Below are 20,224 nucleotides of genomic sequence, written 5' to 3'. Positions count from 1 at the left end.
GTTCTCAATTGATAATGATCATTTAAAATTTTTAAGGATTATTTGGGGTCAATTTCAATATATCTAGTCAGTGTTCATGTTGTTCAAATTTTTAAAAATATTTTTTTATTTCTTTTTCATTTTATATTTTAAGTTGCATAAAAGAAAAAAAATCATTGATTCATCAAATTTAGCAAAAATCAATCAGAGTTACAATACCATATAAATATAGTACAAGAAAAACTTTTTTATGTGTAATTTATTAAAACAATGTTGTGAAGAATATATTTTGTAACTTTATTGTGATAATCTAGTGTATTACAAACAGTAATGTTCTATTTCTTAAATTTAATGTCGTGCTATTCAGACATTGTGATGTGTAAAAAGTCTGTGTTGAATTGGGTTTAAAAATCCAATTTTTTTTAATGATATAAGTTTTTTTAAGTAAGATGAAGAAATGAAGAAAACTAACAGTGGTTAGCCTCATAGATATGGTAAACAAAATAAAATAAATCCTGAGCAGGGTAAAATTACAGACCCTGAAAATACTAGATGCGGGATCAGGAAAAAAAAGAAATGAACTGTTTCTAAATTTGATTTGTAATAAATCTTCAATGAAGGAAATATTTTTTCATTCAAGAACTCACCACAGGATCTAGTAATACCCAGAAATGAAAAACTCGTAATGGCCACATGTTTTAATATCAGGTAAATCCTTTAGGAACAAGTTGACGTTTTACAGACAAGCTATGACAGATTATTTTAAACAACTGAGTCATTTTGACTGAGCAAAAACGGACTCACAGAGAAGGTATAGTTAAAACTGTTACGGATAGCTGATTTCAGCCTAAAATCTCACAGGAAAGTTTTCCCTTGTCCACCAACGGTTATTCTTATTAAACCAAAGTCTTACTCTGTAGGTCTCTGTGTTTTGTTCCGACAAAGTGATACATCAAAAATACGAAGGTGGATCCAAACGTTATGTCACAACCGCTGTAAAATCTTTAAAATCGAAAATTTTGTTAACAAAAAAATTAATATTCAAGTACCCCTCTCTAATTTGATTTTTGCCCTAAAACTTCATTTCCGTATCAGTGATTTTAGAAATAACTTGCTTTTTTTAATTATTAAGATAAACATTATTTCAGGTTTTGTCTATCGCCGCACTGGAAGAATGTTTTCGACGTCGTTATGGCGTCACTTTACGTCACTCATTTTCAGTCCACCCACACATATTTTAAACCTCTCACCTGTTTCGTTTTAATGATCTTTACGGCCTTTTTTTTTCTTATTTGCTACAAAACCGTCTAGTTTTCAGTTGAAGTATTAAAATCATTTTAACTTTGTACAAACGTTATTTCTAAATTTATTCCTTTTACTTAAACCTAATGTATCATCAGATTCAAAATGAGTGCTAAGGAGATCCGTCACTACGACGTCGGTATATTCCTGCCTTGTGGGGATAAAAACAAGACCCAACGTTGTGTTAATTTTGATGTTTCATAAACTATGACACATTTCTAAATTAAGTTTTAGGACAAAATCAAAATAGAGGGAGACATAAGTGTTAAAAATTTTTATGAAAATTTTCGAATTGAAGAGATCTTAATGCTGATGTGACATTACTTTTAGATAAACATTCGTAAAACATTCTTTCGTTTGAGTACTAGCCCATTTTATGTACTAAAAGATATTTGCTAACTATGTTGAAAATTTCTTAAATGTTGTGCTTTTTGTAATAAAATCATAAATACTTTGTATGTTGCCTTTTCTTTGGAGTCACCGTGTCAATGACACATGAGGAAAGGATTCTTTATCTGTTAACGATATTAAGGGCTTATCATACGATGGGTGATCAAAAAGTTCGCAAACTAATTCTCTATCTACCTAACTACAGTTCTGACAAGAATGAAATTTGTCATAAATATAGCCCTATACATGTGCTTTATGCAGTATGTGTCATGTTGAAATGTGCGTCATAATTATGACGTCATGATGTTAAAATGACGTCAATATAGAGGCGACTGTGACGAAAATGGATGAGTCAATCGTACTTGAACAAAGACCTATAATAAAATTTTATGTAAAACTAGGTAAATCCTTCACGGAAATATACGATGATTTACATAAAGTTTATGGGGAATGTGGGCTTTCATAAGGTACAATAAGTAAGTGGATGAAACGTTTTATTGAGGGAAGGGAGACGGTGAAAGATGATGATAGATCTGGGTGCCCGCTGAACGTAAGTACCGAGATAAACGTGTCTGAGGTTGAACAATATGTAATGAAAGATCGAAGAGTTACGATTAGGGAGATACCTAATGATCTTAGCATGTCTTATGGAACAGTTCAAGAGATTTTAACGAGTAAGCTTAACATGCGGCGAGTTTGTGCGAGATGGGTCCCTCGCCTCCTTCTGCCAGAGCAAATGAGGGTGAGAGTGAATGCGTGCCGGTCCTAGTAGATATAAAAAAGAAAAAAAATCATTTCATGAATAGAATCATCACATTGGGTACATTTCTATGAGCCAGAAAGTAAACAACAAAGTTCAATTTGGAAGCATCCTTCCTCGCCATCATCAATAAAAGCGCGCGTAACCAAGTCAGCAGGGTAGGTTATGCTCATAGTTTTCTGTGACATCAACGGTATAATTCTAAATCACATGGTACCACCCAAAACTTCAGTTACTGGGGACTACTATGCACGGGTTATCAAATTAGATTTGATGAGAGCAGTAAAGAGAAAGCGCCCAGATCTGATAAGATCTGGATTCATTCTGCACCATGATAACGCACCTAGCCATAAAAGTCGGGTTGTGATGGACACCATGGAAACACTGGGTATAGAAAACCTAATTCATTCCCCCTACAGCCCAGATTTGGCAATTTGTGACTTCTGGCTATTTCCAGTTTTGAAAGATAACCTACGGGGAGAAAAATATGAGTCCCGGGAAGATCTTGGTACTGCTGTGAACAAGGTGCTAAGGGTCATGTCACGTGATGGCTTGGATCACGTGTTTCGCGCATGGGCAGACCGATGGGAAAAGTGCATAAAAGCTAGAGGGGCCTACTTTGAAAAAGAATAAACTCAAAATCTCACTTTGAAAGATATTTTAAAAGTTATTCTATTAGTTTGCGAACTTTTTGATCACCCCTCGTACTTAACCGTATATATTTATAGAAACAATCAGGGTACGTCACAAGACTACTGACATAAATGTATTTATTCTTTAGGACTAGTGTCATGGACGATCAAATCTACTGATACCTTAGGATTAGTGCACAGCTTAATCAAATCAGTGGATACATATATCTAGTTAAACCTTATAGGAAGAGAGAAACCCTAAATAAATTTAGTTCTACCTTAAATTTACACGACTAGTGAACGCTTTAAAAATCTATTTTCAGTTCATCCATAAATTTATTAATCTCTTAAGTATGATTTAAATCGTTGAACACTCAATACATGTGCTGAAATGTCTACTTTTTGGGTAAAAAAAAATATTTGAACTTTCCATAATGCATTGGCGTATTTATTTTGCAGTGCATACATGTAGCCTCGGATTCAGAGGAAATAATATAAAACATCAACCTCCAAGCGCCTTATGAAACATACGGAGATAACGAACAGTATTCAAGATCTAAAGTTCATAAAACAACACGAAACAGGAGCAGAGCAAACACGGACCTTCAAATTATCAAAGGTGGCCATGGGATCACTCATGGAGGAGTGAGCAGCCACTGCTGACCGGTCACACCCGCCGTGTGCTCCTTGTCATGATCATGAAATACCGGAAAAAACCGGCGTCAATTCAGTGTATAAATAATTAAATAACACTTAGTATGACAAATGTCATGACAGCATTTGACTCAATGATAAATTGTATTTGGTGACAAGGTCATTGTATCGACCACTAAAGTTACGAAACGATGACTTTAAACGAGACTGCTGATATCTTGTATCATCAACTTGTTTGTCAATAATTTACCTCGTTTTAAAAAATGTTCCTACGTAGAGCATGCTCTTGCGTATCGAATCAACTGTGATACACTGTATATAAAATCCGTTTGCAGGTGAAGGTATATTGCTGCATAAGTAAGGGAAGTTGGCGATAGAAAAGTTAAAGTCATCACGTTTATCATAGAGCTTGGTTGTTAGATTACCATTAATGTCTTTTTCAAGTAAAATATCCAAGTATGAAACAGATATGTTAGAATCTGTGGTATCTTTCATCTCAAGCTCACCAGGATATATCGTACCGGCATAGGAATGGAAATTACCATTGTTAAATTGACAATACGTCGTCGATATATGTAAATGTAGTGTTTAAGGCGACAGCAAGCATTTTCTTCTTTTCACGCATAACATTATCATTCTGACAAAGTGCCAACGTCTTCTATTTCATACCTGACTCGTCTTCAACGGAATCCATAATATTTATGAAATTCCGACGCCAGTTGAAGGATCGGGGTTGCCTATGTTCAGGACCTTTTAAAATAAGTGATATAAGTTCCTCATTTTACTGTTACGTCTTATATGAATTCTAATTACATTGGTATTTAATACAACTTTTGTAAAATTATTTTATGTTAATCTTTTATTAGTAATAAAGAACTTTATTCGGTATAATAACCAATATTTGCCCCCCATATCAAACTTTGATGTAGATATATTTAATTAAGTTCTTAAACGGGGGAGTATATGCTGACTTCAAAGCACTGAATATTTTCATAAGTAATGACGCCATATGTACATAATGACGTCACAAACATGACGTAAATTTCAGTTTTTTTAATGAATTTTACAGAAAAATGTACATATTTCATCGATATTTTGAGTAAAAGTCACCGAGCGCATGTGTTCAGGATCAATATTTTGATATAATGTGTAGAATGATAATATCAATGAAATATGTCAATATTGTTCCTGAACAAACTTGCACTCTATAAATTTTAAAGCTAAAATTGTTGAAATTTTGTCCATTTTGTCCTCTTTCTGAAAAAGGATATAAAATCGGATTAGTTTGTGACGTCATAAAAACAAAAATTGTCAATACACTGCTTTGACACTATAATATTTTCTGTTAATTGCTATTTCTCATACAGGGTGATCCAAAATATATGATACTACTTTGACTTTCAATAACTTTGTCAATAATCGTTCTACCTATTTCATTTATACATCATTTTAAACTTCTAATAAATATGATAATACGGAAAATCATTAACGTCGTCATGACGTTATGACGTCATAAAACTGTTATTGTTTATCTGACATGAATATGTCAAATCAGAGAACTGCGGAAATTGTCCAATTATATTTTGAGACACTTTCACCCAAAACAGTGATTCATATCATGAAAAAAGACATCCATTAGACACTTAGCTTACAAAACTGAAAGTTCATAGGTAAGAGAAGAGATTTCAAAAGACTGGTTTAGTAGAATTAAGCCATTGCATGCATGATGATAAGGTGGCAGTCTGGGCAGGTCTTAGTTCTACTGGAGTGACTGGGTCATTTTTTTCGAAATCGATGAGGAGGTGAAAACTGTTAACAGTGACCGTTACTTGCATCTTCTAAGGAACAAATTCATCCCAGCTCTGCACAGGGTAGGTATTTATATTGCTGATATTTATTTCCACCAAGATGGAGCAAACCCACACACATCAGGTTAAATTCCTAGATGGTTACAGAACACATTCGGTAACATAATGATTTGGTTCTAGAAGGACTCTGTTTGGCCACCACATGCCCCAGATTTAAGACCACTGGATTTTTTCCTGTGGGATTTTTGAAATACAATGCATGTGTATACTCCAAAGCCAAACACCCTTGAGGATCTGAAATCAGCAATTATCCCAGAAATTAGGAAAATTACACCAAACATGTGCTGAAATGTGATCAATACTATTAAGAAAAAAACTTGAACTCGTGATTGAACAATGGACGTCACGTAGAGCAAATGCTGTAAATAACAGCATTATTTTGAGACTGTATTATTATTTTCAAGAATGTGTATAAAATCTGTGGCATGTTTTGTATAAAATGTTATAACTTAGGTTAAAATTTGAAATATCTAAACATAGAGTTTTATAATATTTTAAAGAATTATTATCGCTTGAAATGGTATCAGATATTTTGGATCACCCTGTACAATTTATTGAATTCAGCACATTTCAGGAAGTTTTCAAAATTTGACTTTTGTGGGGGCAAATATATGCAATATACCGCATATAGTTCTTTCTCGAACAAGTCTGGCATTAATTTAGGATGTTAAATTTTTCAACATTTGAGCTGAAGAGGGATAACATGAGTGGGTTACCAGTTAAAATATGACGTCACTAACTCAATGAATCTGGCGATACGTCAGATCAATTGAACTTAAAATAGGGACAAAGTTCAAATACTTTTAACAAATACAATTCAAAACTAGACGCTTTAAAGCAAAACGGCAGGAAAGATGATTAAAAAGAAGCGAGAGGTTAAAAAAGATTTGCAGATAAACTGAAACTGCGTGCTGTTCTAGAGTGACGTCATAACTACGTAAGTAACGTACTTCCTGTGCAGAGGAGTTCACGCTTGGTTTTGCATCGACCCTCATAGACATTTATACTTCATTGTACAGAATTAATGAACACATAAAGTCTAATAAAACTCAATAAAGTTTTAATTCCAAGAACACAGAAAAGGGTATAACGCAAGCAGCCATTTAAAAGAAAACCCTAATTTAAAATATATTAGGGAACTTATCTAATTTTGGAGCAATTTTTATACACAAATAAACATAAGTAATATGGTTCATACATACTTTACTCCAAGCTATACATAACTTACATCTATTTCAATAAATAAACTGAGACAGGAATACAAAATTGCACGTGTTGTGTAAGGAACAAGGTATGGTCAGAGCTCTCTGTCTCCTGTTCAAGCTTAGGGGAAAAACCTTAAATATTAATTAAACACTCGTATGACAATGATTTAACATGCATACACTGTTATATAGCCACTGTTAAGGTCTATAGAAGTTTATCTTTAGTCACCTGTTCATATTCCTTTCTTTTAACCCACCCACCCATTTTAACCATGGGTCTGACCTTCTTAGACTTTACAAGGTCAAGGACACTCCATTATACTGTGTGATATCACACTTCTGTTTTTACAACATTCTTTCTGCTTTAATTTGATGTGAAAATGCAGATACATGTTCTTGCCAAATTATGTTTGAATTTGATTGAGTTTTATATTTGCAGTCTACATATGTTTAAATTTTTTTTCTGTCAAAGTATAATTTGTTTCCCTTCCATTTTAGAAGTATGTGAAAGTATGTACGAGACAATAATAAAGTGAAAGTCTGAGAATTAGTAGAAATATTATACAGGATATTTATCATAATTATTCCTATTTCACACAGGGAACATAGAGAAAATATGTAGGAGGGGACTTGGAGAGTAAGAATGCTTAGTACTTGTGAAAAAAAAATTCTTTTAAAAGTTAAAAAAAGACTAACATTGCTCCTATACATTATAATTATGCGAAAATTGCTGTAGTTAGTGTATATAATAATTTCTCTCCATAAAAGTTTGGTTTTGAATCTACCAAATGTCTAAGATAACTTTTACAATGTTTTGTATCTAAACTATAGGGCCTAACTGAGCTCTAACCATACCTTAATTTGTCTTTAGACAATGCTGAAAGTTATGAATGCTTCTGGAAAAAAGGGCTGTTGAACTTGACGAGAATTAACAATGTAAAACTCTGTACATATGTAGACATCCACCAATTGCACTTAGTCTAATACAGAATAGAAAAATGACTCCATCGCATTCTTAGTAAAAACAGACATACGTAATAAATGATGTACTTATAAGGGAGCTTCTCCATACTCCATTGTACAATGTTAAATCCATACATATTACACAAAGTTAGGGACTAGACTGAAAATGGAATAATAAAAAACAAGCAAGGTAATGAAAATTAAAAGCCAATAACAAAATTAACAAACTAGTAACAGCATATAGGAGACACTTCAAAGGGGCTCGCAAACTTGGACTATCAAACACTTTTTAAGTTCAAAACTAGAATGTGTTATATGTCATATGCTCTTCAGGTTTATCATTTCTCAAAGACAATTTTTATATTGAAATTCATAAAGCAGTAAACCTTAAATCTGTTGTCCTGTCTTTACTGAAAACATCAATAATAAAACAGTTATCAGTGTGTCTGATAAGGCCATTTCAAGTTTTTCTTTCTTTTTTCAGCATCTGCATGCATCTTGGATTTTGACACTCCATAAGTGTGAAAAAAAAAAATCAGGAGTCCTGAAATTGATTACTGTATAAGTAGAATTTTTAGCGAGAATTTAATTTTGGCATTATTAGTGAGGGTGCCAAGATCGCTAAAATTTAAAATCGCTAAAAATAAATTGCACATTATTTGAAATAGGCTCTTTAGTGTGCATTTAGAAATTGCTAATATAACATCTCGCTAAAATTAAATTACCAGTTTCTAAGGACAAATCGCTAAATTTGCATCTCGCTAAAATTTCCACTTATACAGTATTTTGTTTGAAATGTTAATTTCAAACAAATGTTGATCTGTTAATTTCTCTACAATTCTGTGTACATGAAATATTTGTGTGTATTTAAAAGAATTCAATACCTTGATTTTGATTTTTAAAAAAATAGTTCTATTAAAACAGTTTTATTAAAGAAGAAGAATGATTCTTAATAGAGAAAAACTTGGCATGGTCTAATTCAAAAAAGAAATCTTACCTACCCACGTCAAAAAATGTGGTTTAGAGTTCATCAATAAAGAAAAATTTAAATGGCCTCACCAGTAGGGTCAGGTAGTCAACCGTTAAAAAAAGGTGTACAACTACTTCAAAATCTCAGTAGTTAATTTTGATTAAACTGTGTCATTGCCTTTGCCAAAAAAAAAATGTTCATTGACATCACAGGGTTGCAATTGGGAGGAACTTTTTTTCTGATCAAGTTTTCATTTTTTTAAAAAGATTTTCAAAAGCAAATATGGTCTTTATGTTTTACCATTATATATTTTATCTGCAATATGTTTAGTGACACATTATTAGCATACAGAAAAGTGAATTTTACATTCATAAAAGCAAATGGATAGCTCTGAAAATCCATTTGGTTAAGGAAAATGATTTAAAAGAAATTTTCTCACAACTTAAGTTTTCTGATCACATCCTTTTCCATAAAAACAAATGATTCAAATACTAAAAAGATTATGTATTGTATAAGATGTTCTGGAGAAAATAACAAAATTCAGGAAAATTTGAAAATACCTGAGTGTAAATTTTCAACCTAAATACTCTGCCTGGTCCAAAAATAAAACCGATCTCAAAGCAGTGTCAAAAATGTGCATAGTAATCCGACATGTGTGTCTTGATTATAATTAATTGATTTTAATTAATTAGTTAAATATCTGCTTCTCTATGATGATGTGTTAAGGCAAGGTTTCTAGATTGGACCCTCTACTCCCATTGTTATGAAGTTAAAAATAGTAACATTAATTGCTAAATAGTGCAAAGTATATTAATCATGTTAATGCTTGTGTTAGTGTATGGGAGGTAATAAATATTCTAACCCTGATCTAGCGTCCATGGATGTGCATTTCTCATAAATTTTATCTATGAAGAATGAAGGAACCTAGCAAAAAATCCTATAAGTAGGGACATGGAAAGTTTCTTAGTTTATCTCGTTCTCTTCAACAAAAGTGTTAAAAAAAAAAAAACTTGAGGCAAAAAACTGCAATCTGAGTGACATGTACAACATTGTTATTCATCAAAAAAAAGTTTAGGCAACAACAGATTATACAAATGATCATTACACCCCTGTATGATCCTTGCCTCACATTTGAAACACCTTTTTGATTCCACACAAATTTGTCCCTTAAAAAATCAAGGGTTAATTTAAACATACAATGTATAAGAAAAAAATTTCAAGAAGTTCACAACAACTACATACAATGACCACAGATACCGACTTTCTCTCACATAATGTGCATTAAATTTAAGTTTCTCAATCAATACACCAATATATAAAAACAAAAACAAATATTGCGATGTGTCGGGTGACGTGGATTTAGCTGCTTGTTGGATCGGAGGATTTCCTGACGCTAGGATCCTTTGTCACCGTAATTATGCTCTACGACAAAAAAGCAGTACTCGGAGCCGCAAATTTCTCCGTCGCTGTCCTTCCGCGGCGCCATTTCCTCCATGGTGATGTCGCCCTCTGCCATGGAGACGTCGGTGATCGTGTCACTATGGATGATGTCACGAGTTATAGTCACACTCGGCGTTGGCAATGGTTCCGAGGCCGGGGACTCGCTCCGATCTGAAAACACACTATCAGCGTCGGAGGAAGCGAAGTCCAGGGCCGTACCCTCCGACGACGCTTTAGTCACAGAATTCCCGGACATTTTTTTGTGAAGTTTTTCTGTGTTGTAAGAAGCTCTGGAGTCCGAATGAGAACTTTGATCGGGTGATAATGGTAATGACCCCTGATTGTTGGTGTTTGGTCCTAAGAACCAGTCTGAACGCTGGCGCAGTCTCTCCAATTGTTTACGCTTCACTGAATTAAATCGGCTCAAGCTCGGCCGAGGCTGTAGTGGCTCATCCACATCATTCAAGTTGTCCTCCAGCGACTTTGGTCTCTGAGGAAAAAAAATCATAAAAATCACTGTGTTTCACACTTACAATGAAAAAAAAACTCATCAACTTAATCTAATCGTTCAGAACTTTTGATAATTACTGGAATATCATTAGCATATTCCCATTTTAAAATCATGCTAATATCAGTGATATTAGTGTTTTATAAAATTTTTAACTTACTTATCCATTTGAAAGCAGATTTTGGCCTACTTTTCTTGGGTTAAAAAGATTTTGACCTACTTTTCTCATGAAATGATTTTGACATTCCTTAAGCATAAAAACCTGATTTTTTAACCTACTTTACTGATGGAAAACACAGACCTACTTTACTGATATATAAAGTATATTATTAAACCCTTGACCTACTTTAAGGTTACAGAAATCCTATATTTATCCTTTTTGATGGAGATTTTGACTTATTTAATGGAGGGAAACGGATTTAGAAACAGATTTGATCTTCATTACTGCTGGAGGTTTGACCTACTTTACTGATGGAGGTTTGACCTACTTTACTGATGGAGCTTTGACCTACTTCACTGATGGAGCTTTGACCTACTTTACTGCAGCTTTGACCTACATTACTGATGGAGGTTTGATCTACTTTACTTATGGAGGTTTGACCTACTTTACTGATGGAGGTTTGACCTACTTTACTGATGGAGGTTTGACCTACTTTACTGATGGAGGTTTGACCTACTTTACTGATGACTCCGGGGGAGGGTACGAGGGACACCTCGGGGGCTGAGATGGTGGATGCCGCGAGTTGTCGTGTGGCTGATTCTCCGTCGCCGCGGGGACTGAGATAATGACGTAAATCAGGAGACTGGTCCACCATCTCCATCACTTCCTCCTCGTGGTCTTGTCTCCGTGACGATTCGTAAAAACCTTCTTCTGTAATCGCTAAAAGAGAAAAATTCCCAGCTTTATCAATTGTTCCAACTACTTTTGGAATTTTGTCAAGAGAAATGCATACAGATGCTGTAGTTTAACAGCTTAATTATCAAGATTCTCTTTTCTCTTTTTGTAACCCTCTTTCTCTCTTTCTTGTCATCAATGGACTCTAAATGCTGTATTATGTACAAAGATCAGCTTTGACAAGGAGACATACTCTGTGTAACAGGGTGCTGCTGATAATGAATTATATTTGATTACTTCTAGAACTACACATGCAGTAGGCCATTAGACATTAGCTTCATAGGATGAGGAGATTAAAAAGCCTCTGATGGAGAGTGTTGTTCACCAATTTGTCCACAGAGCACTGAATACCGTATAAGTGGAAAATTTAGCGAGACGCAAATTTAGCGATTTCCACCTAAATTCTGGTATTTTATTTTTGGCGAGAAGTAATTTTAGCAATTTTAAAATGCTAACTAAAGAAGCTATTACAAATAATACAATTATTAGCCATATTCAATTTTATCCTGCAACTACCCCTTGCATTGACCTAATAAAGGTAACCTAATAAACCAAAGCTTTATCCAGTCACTGCCCTAATAAAGCCTCGTGCATGTATTCCAACGTTCTAAAAGCATTGTGACGTCATGCATATTGCAATGTTTACGCCATGGCGTCATAGTTTCAAATACAGAGATGTTCCTAAATCTGTCGGAAATAGCTTGTTTTGGATGTTCAAATGTAAAATTTTGTTGCAGGATAAACAAAATACATGATAACTGTCCTGAAATATAAGCGATATTTGGGCTCAGGTCAAAAACGTAAGAGGGCTCGGCAAGCCTCGCCCTCTATCACGTTTTCTTACCCTCGCCCAAATATCGCTTATATTTCAAGACAGTAACCACGCAGCACAGTTAACGTTACAAAAAGGAGGCGGAGCCTAATTTGTACGGGAAAACTTGACTATGACATCATACACAGTATACGTCATACAACATTTCTTTAAAAGACCACAAAATGAGTTTATCTGCTAATTTAACCAGTAAGAAATCATCAAACTACATAAAAACTTAATTACTACAGTGTGTTGTTTTGTCTTTAGTTAAATCCCACATAACAAGTTATAAACAAGTCACTGATTGCAATACACTTGTCAATATGACGTCACTTCTTACAACGTGACGTAGTTTGTATGCAGGGAGAGACAGATCTAGTAATATTTTCTCAACAAAATATGTATTCTCTAATTGAATAAAATATTATTTACAGATATTGTATGGGCCAATAACTTGAATCTAATGTCTTCTTCACTATTTTATCAATATATTTTCTGTACATTACATATTTAATTGACACTGCCGTATATTTGTATGTAAGTACATCGGAGGGTAATGTAGGGGGTCTTAATAAATCGATCTAGTGCAAGGGCATACACTTTATGGATCAAACTAAGCTTTTACATTTCAACTATAAAACTATCAAGGTATCTGAAAAGTGCTGCAATCCTGATGAATTCTTAAAAACAATTTAATCATATCAATATTTCATGCCGCTGACCAGCAAAAAATATAGCATTCAGTCATACAAGTATAATTTTAACAATGAAATTGCATAATTTAGACAGGATCGCAGCACTTTTTAGAAACTACAATGCGTGTTGAAAATATTTATATACTAAACTTGGAAATTTAACTTGGTTATGCCCTTACACTAGTGATATTTATATGTAACATCAATATTTTAAGTCAATGTGCTTAAATCGCGTGACTGCCGCATCACGTGACTAGTCTAAATATAAAATATAATCCTCCTCGATATGTAGTTATTAATCATAATTACAATTATCCGATATAAATAATGTACTAAAAATAATCGCCATCCCGATTACAATTGAATACATTTTTAAATACAGAATTTAGTCGATATTTTCATTGCACACCTTAACTGTACTGCGCATGTATTTTATATTTAACGATGTCAACACCCTCGCTAATAATGCCAAAATTAAATCCTCTCAAAAAATTCTACTTATATGGTATGACCCAATTTACCAACTTACAATAAAACCTTGTTATCCTGTACATGCAATGGGACCGAAACAATTCAATATAGCTGAGGATTCAAGATTTCAATACTAACATGCCTAATGAAGAAGTGGTACAAGATCATATTGGTGTTCAAGATACCAAAGTTCAATAGCATGTTTGCTTTTTTAAATCAAAGGCCTGAAGGCCTGAGAGGCGCATCGCAGTGAGGGTATAAAACTTTTTTTCTTAGAAAAATTCAACGTTAATGTTAAGGGAATGAAATAAACCAGTAATAAGGATTAAAAAAAATTAAGTAAGGTTTCTTTGAGGTTCAGACAATTGAGCCATGGCATTTTTAGCCAGTCGATCAGGAGGGTGGAAAAAATTAAAAAAAAAAAAAAAAGTCTGATATATCAATTACGATTAATTGATATTTAAATAAATTCATTATTGATTTTAATCATATTTTAATTTTTTTAAGGTTATTCTTTGACTAATAGCATAGTAGGAATCGGAGATGAAATAATGAATGACATTATAGAAATTACTGTGTAGTAATGATTATTGAATACGTAATTCTACATAATTTCATATCTGAATTATTTCAGTTTCTTTCATTATTTGCACTTTTATAAATATCACAACTTTGTTTTTAACTTCTTTTTCTCAATCAAGATGGCACAATTAACAATAGTTATAAACATGAAATGTTCATATAAACTAGAAAACTGACCAGTCAGCAAGGGCCCCGCCATGGGGTAGAATTAAAAGGGTGCAGCTTACAGAATGATTAATAAATGTACAAAGAAAAAGCAACAGCAACTGTATTCTTAAAATTTCAACATAATTCCTGAATATTCAAAAACCTGAAAATAATATTCTTGTATTTACATTAGGCAGTAAAGAACAACTTAACATTGAATTTATATTTAAACAATTATGAATCTTGTGTTATATAAAATGCCAGCCTTCAATGAATGCAAATATCATGAAGGCTTGACCTTAACTTCAAACAAACAGCAGTTGCAGACAAAGGTTTTCATTAATCTTAAAGTGACAGATAAAGAGAAGCCTACTAAATTTTCTGCAGCAGGCTAGATAATTAATCCCAAGGGATTAATTGTACCTCTCTCATCATTTTCTTCTAAAGTTACAATAAGGACTTTTTTCAGTATTAATGATAGAACGGAGTTTTTATACAACTACATTAAAAATTAAAAACATTCTTGAATTAATATATTTAAAAAAAAAGGAAAAAAGTGAGAAAAAAAAAAGTACCCTGGTAAATCAAAAAATCTTCTTTAATCTATTTCTTTTTTTAGGATTCAATGAAATCATAACTATCAAACAATAAATAATAAAAATTTATATTTAAATCCACATATCAGAGTATTTCATAGAATTCCAAATTGATTTAACTTCAAAACAAACTTCATTTGCAGACAGAGGTGGTAATTAATCTCAAAGTGACAGATAAAGATAATGCTCTGGAATTTCTTCAGGAGGAAAGCTAATCAATCTCATGGGACTCCTAGTAGCATTCAGTTTACTGAATGGGAACATCTTCAGCAGTTATCTCTCTTTGCCAATGCATTCTTATATAAAGTTAAGGAATCTACCCCACCACCCCAGCTCCAAACCAAGGGACATAGAGAACCAAACTTAGCATCAAAATATGTATTTTTGCCTACTGAACTACCGTACCAAATTTGATCTTAATTGGGCAACCATGAAAAAAGTTGCCCGTTCATTCTTATGCATAGTTTAGGAATCTACCCCACCACCCCAGCTCCAAACTAGAAGACATACAGAATCAAACTTAGCATCAAAATATGTCTTTCTGCCTATTAAACTACCATACCAAATTTAAACTTGATTGGGCAACCATAAAAAAAGTTATTAGAAAAAAACAGAAAATTTGTGGACGGAAGAGTGACAGACGGACAGCTAGACAGACAGACGGACGGACGGACGGACGGACAGACAGAGTGATTACTATAGGGCACCCGCAAATCCTTGCGGGGCCCTAATAATACAGGACTAAATAAAAACAATCCGGCTTGGTACACGGTTTCTTATGAACTCGTCAATGGCAGCGGTTCCCTCCAATATTTTCGATATAATTTTAGCTACGAAACCTTAGTGGTTAGGATTGAACTTTTAAAAAGTCTATGTTTATAAGGTATTAGAAACACTATAAATTGAAATTCACAGTAATTGCAGTTTTTATTAGTCAATCATCATATTTAACTGACAATTTTCACCAATATCTGATCATATCGCTGTTTGTGACCTCGTGGAAATATTTTCCCGATAGGCGGCGCTTGTGCAAAAATTTATTCAGTTGGACATCTTACTATTCGTTTACTCGTGTGAAAAAATAATAACATCCACTTTATTTAAAAAAAACAAACAACGATTCTGTTTCTATGTCTCAATTGCTAGTGATATATTTTTTTAAAAATAATGTTAGTGATGCTTCCTGATAGGAATACAAATAATTGCACCTTACAAAACCGAATAATTTATAGTACGAGCTGTTGTTATGCAAATAGATCTTACTCCGCGCAGTGCACGTGCTCCTTCATTTGTTGATGTTTTCTTTCTTTGTTTTTAATTGTTTGTTTTTCGTTTTTCGTAACCTTTATTGATTCAAAGCAAAAACAACATTTATGTGTGAGATTTTATGTTATTTGCTGTTTAAAATTAGATTATGGATATCGCCAACTTTTCAATATACATTGGAACTATTTTCAATAGCGTGTTAAGAATCAATGTTATTGAGTCCTTTGTCGCCGCTGTAAACAAGAAAGAAATGCTAGGTAATCGCAATGAGGCTGCATCGAAAACGATGCGCCTCAAAAAAGCATTACCAAGCCAAGCTCAAAATTTAAAACCTACACAGCAGAGAGGAAGATAAAGCAGAAGCTAAGCAACCACACAGAGCAAAAGCAATATAAGTGTTACTAAGTATCAGTCATTATAGCATGGATGTTAAGTTGTACCCAGTATCAGTCTTTTATAGGATGAAAGTTAACTTGTACCTAGTATCAGTCTTACCGTTTTCTACAGGATGGAATCTTTTGTCCCGTGCTTCATAACACAGGTACAAACAAAACCATTTTAACGCCTCTCTCCCTACACAACATGCAAAGAACATGCAAAAATTAACAAAAAACAAAACTATTAGTAATTATCTAACAAAGGGTTTACGTCACACAAAAAATGGGAAAATCAATAACAAAGGAAAATTAAATCTGTTGTTCACTAACTGATGATTAATTTATAGAATGTTAGGTAAAAAACTTAAAATCTTCAAAAAAAGAAAAGAGAAAGTATTTACATGCAAATTCTACAAAAAAGAAAGAAACAAAAAGGTGTGTTTACTGATAAAAATTCAAAACGCATAATATGATCTTACACTGCGATGCAATTCATCAAATTGTCATACATTCTGATGTATTTGGTCCATTGAACTTGTTTTACATTGATAATAAGTTAACAAATTGTCATACAATCACTGTGATTTATCACATAAATTGACTTCCATTATATTGCGATTACATTTGTCTTGAATTGTGATGTGATCAATTCCATAAAATTTCTTACTATATTTTTATGATGAATTTTATCTTATTTTCTGTAGAGTTTTGAAATGAATCACAGGGATCTCCCAGATAAGAACTTTTGTAAGCATATTCATTAGGGGGAGTAGAGGGGTATGGGGGATACTTTAATTTTACATATAACATATACAACAAGAGGCCCAGGGGCCACATCGCTCACCTGAGCAAATCGGCTTGGAAAAAGCACAAATCAGAGCAGAACTGAAAAGTTTACTGAAAGGGGGGAGGGGTGCTTGAATTTTAATACTACTTGAGAATGCCTTCATATTAACACAGCATATGACTTTACTGTTCTTGATACAAATATTTTTTAAAAACATTTTCTTCCTATATATAACTTCATAGTAATTTGAATTTGATTCCCCATTGTTTCCCTCCTTACCCCAAAGGGCCATGATTTGAATAAATTTAAATCTTCTATACATGAGGATGCTTACTTGTCAATACGACTAAGCATAGCTTTTCTGTTCTTGGGATTTTTCCCTTTTTTTATGTAAAACTTTGATCCACCATTGTGGCCCCACCCTACCCTTGGGGATTATGATTTGAACAAATTTAATTCTACACTACCTAAAAATGCTTGCATATAGATACTAGTATCACTAATCATGGCATTGCTATTCTTAAGCATTGCTATTCTTAAGAAGACGATTTCTGTAAATATATTTCAATGTAAAACTTGGATCCCCCATTGTGGTCCAACCCTATCCCTGGGGGTTATGATTTGATCAAACTAGAATCTACTCTACCTGAGGATGTTTCCACACAAATATCACTAATCATGACTTTAAAGTACTTGAGAAGACAATTTTAAAAGATTTCCCTATCTAGTCCTATGTAAAACTTTGATCAGCCATTTCGGCCCCACCCTAACCCCGGGGGTCATGATTTGAAAAAAACTTGAATCTACACTACCTGAGGATAATTTCACATGAGTTTCATCTTTCCTGGCGCAGTGGTTCTTGAGAAGAAGATTTTTAAAGATTTTTCCTATATATTCCTATCTAAAACTTTGATCGGCCATTGTGGCCCCACCCTACCCCCGGGGGTCATGATATGAACAAACTAGAATCTACTCTACCTGAGGATGATTTCACATGAGTTTCATCTTTCCTGGCGCAGTGGTTCTTAGGAAGATTTTTAAAGATTTTTCCTACATACTCCTATGTAAAACTTCGATCGGCCATTGTGGCCCCACCCAACCCCTGGGGGTCATGATTTGAAAAAAATTGAATCTACACTACCTGAGGATGATTTCACATGAGTTTCATCTTTCCTGGCCCAGTGGTTCTTAAGAAGAAGATTTTTAAAGATTTTTCCTATATATTCCTATGTAAAACTTTGATTGGCCATTGTGCCCCCCCCTACCCCCGGGGGTCATGATTTGAATAAATTTGAATCTACACTACCTGAGGATGATTTCAGATGAGTTTCATTTTTCCTGGCCCAGTGGTTCTTGAGAAGAAGATTTTTAAAGATTTTTCCTATATATTCCTATCTAAAACTTTGATTGGCCATTGTGCCCCCCCCCCCCTACCCCCGGGGGTCATGATTTGAACAAACTTGAATCTACACTACCTGAGGATGATTTCACATGAGTTTCATTTTTCCAGGCCCAGTGGTTCTTGAGAAGAAGATTTTTAAAGATTTTCCCTATATACTCCTATGTAAAGCTTTGATCGGCCATTGTGGCCCCATCCTACCCCCGGGGATCATGATTTGAACAAATTTGAATCTACACTACCTGAGGATGCTTCCACATGAGTTTCATCTTTTTTGGCCCAGTGGTTCTTGAGAAGATTTTTTAAAAATGCCATTAATTTTTCACTAATTCATAATTATCTCCCCTTGGAAAGGGGCGTGGCCCTTCATTTGAACAAACTTGAATTCCCTTCACCTAAGGATACTTTGTGCCAAGTTTGGTTGAAATTGGCCCAGTGGTTCTTCAGAAGAAGATGAAAATGTGAAAAGTTTACGACGACGACGACAACGACGATGACGCCAACGACGACGACAGACAACTGACAAATTTTGATCAGAAAAGCTCACTTGAGCCTTCGGCTCAGGTGAGCTAAAAAGTCCTCGGGGTAAAGGGATAGAGTGGTGGAAAATTGAAGTAAAATTTTTCTTACCTGTTTGTATATCCTCAGGTGAGGGTGGAAGGATATTTGACAGAATTTTTCTAACCTGGCTAAATATCTTTAAAGGGGTGGGAGGATATTTGACAGAATTTTTCTAACCTGGCTAAATATCTTTAAAGGGGTGGGAGGATATTTGACAGAATTTTTCGTACCTGGTAAAATATCCTCGGGGGGATACTGGAAATGGTAGCGGAATTTTTCTTTGATATGGATACTAGTCCTTGTCGTCTCAGCGAAGAACTCAATGTTTTCTTGTCCAAACATGCTGGCCACGCCAAAGTTCTCTATTAGTATCTGCATCACCTGGCTCGCCTGTTCCACCATCGCAGGGTCGGTGGCACAGGAGTGAAACATACTGCCGGCCACGCTGCGAGACAAGGCTTCCGTTGTCATGAAATTGACGTGGCTGTTGTTGATCATGGTGAACCAGATACCAAACAAGAGAGAGACCAACTGTTGATGTCCACGGCTCAGGGATGTTAGGAATCTGTCAGAACAAAAGAATAACACTATCAAGAACAATCAGACCATTAACACTTAAATTAACAATTACAGTACAATTTAAGCTTTAATAATTAATACGAGGGGCATTTCAAAAGTTCTGGCAACTGTTTAATAAAAAGTTAACCATTTTATGGAAGTTATTGAGTTTAATATCATCTGAAAAATCAGAAAAATATACACCTATTGTGACATCACTTTATAATTTTTATGACGTTATAACTCCGAAAATGACGTCAGAATATAGAAAGTTTAGCATACTGACCATAAAAATGACGTAATAAAAGACACAATTTGATCAAATTAAAATTTTCAAGACAACTTTTGCTCATTACTCGGACGCAAGCTAACGGACGCAAATGCAAGTTGGTGGGATGTTTACAT

General features: G+C 34.1%; 1 protein-coding gene across 5 annotated transcripts in view; it reads right to left on the bottom strand.

The window, feature by feature from the left end:
• Nucleotides 1–8,687: 8,687 nt before the first annotated feature.
• The window catches only part of LOC134270922 (uncharacterized), a 38,521-nt gene continuing 26,984 nt past the window's right edge, over nucleotides 8,688–20,224 (bottom strand). For 4 of the 5 annotated variants that reach the window (XM_062753188.1, XM_062753205.1, XM_062753178.1 and 1 more), the window contains exons 6-9: nucleotides 19,492–19,826; nucleotides 16,633–16,710; nucleotides 11,349–11,551; nucleotides 8,688–10,653 (exon numbers count right to left, since the gene is read on the bottom strand). In XM_062753188.1, coding sequence (XP_062609172.1) covers nucleotides 10,117–10,653; nucleotides 11,349–11,551; nucleotides 16,633–16,710; nucleotides 19,492–19,826 — 1,153 coding nt within the window. In that variant the 3' untranslated portion in view covers nucleotides 8,688–10,116. The remainder of the gene's footprint in view (nucleotides 10,654–11,348; nucleotides 11,552–16,632; nucleotides 16,711–19,491; nucleotides 19,827–20,224) is intronic. The other variant, XM_062753212.1, reaches the window with a different exon arrangement.

Source organism: Saccostrea cucullata, unplaced genomic scaffold (genome assembly GCF_032062105.1).
Source record: "Saccostrea cucullata isolate Sc308-1 unplaced genomic scaffold, CSIRO_AGI_Scuc_v1 ctg1632, whole genome shotgun sequence".
Classification (NCBI taxonomy): domain Eukaryota; kingdom Metazoa; phylum Mollusca; class Bivalvia; order Ostreida; family Ostreidae; genus Saccostrea; species Saccostrea cuccullata.
The sequence above is the reverse complement of the archived record's forward strand: the minus strand, read 5'-3'. Positions and strand labels throughout refer to the sequence as shown.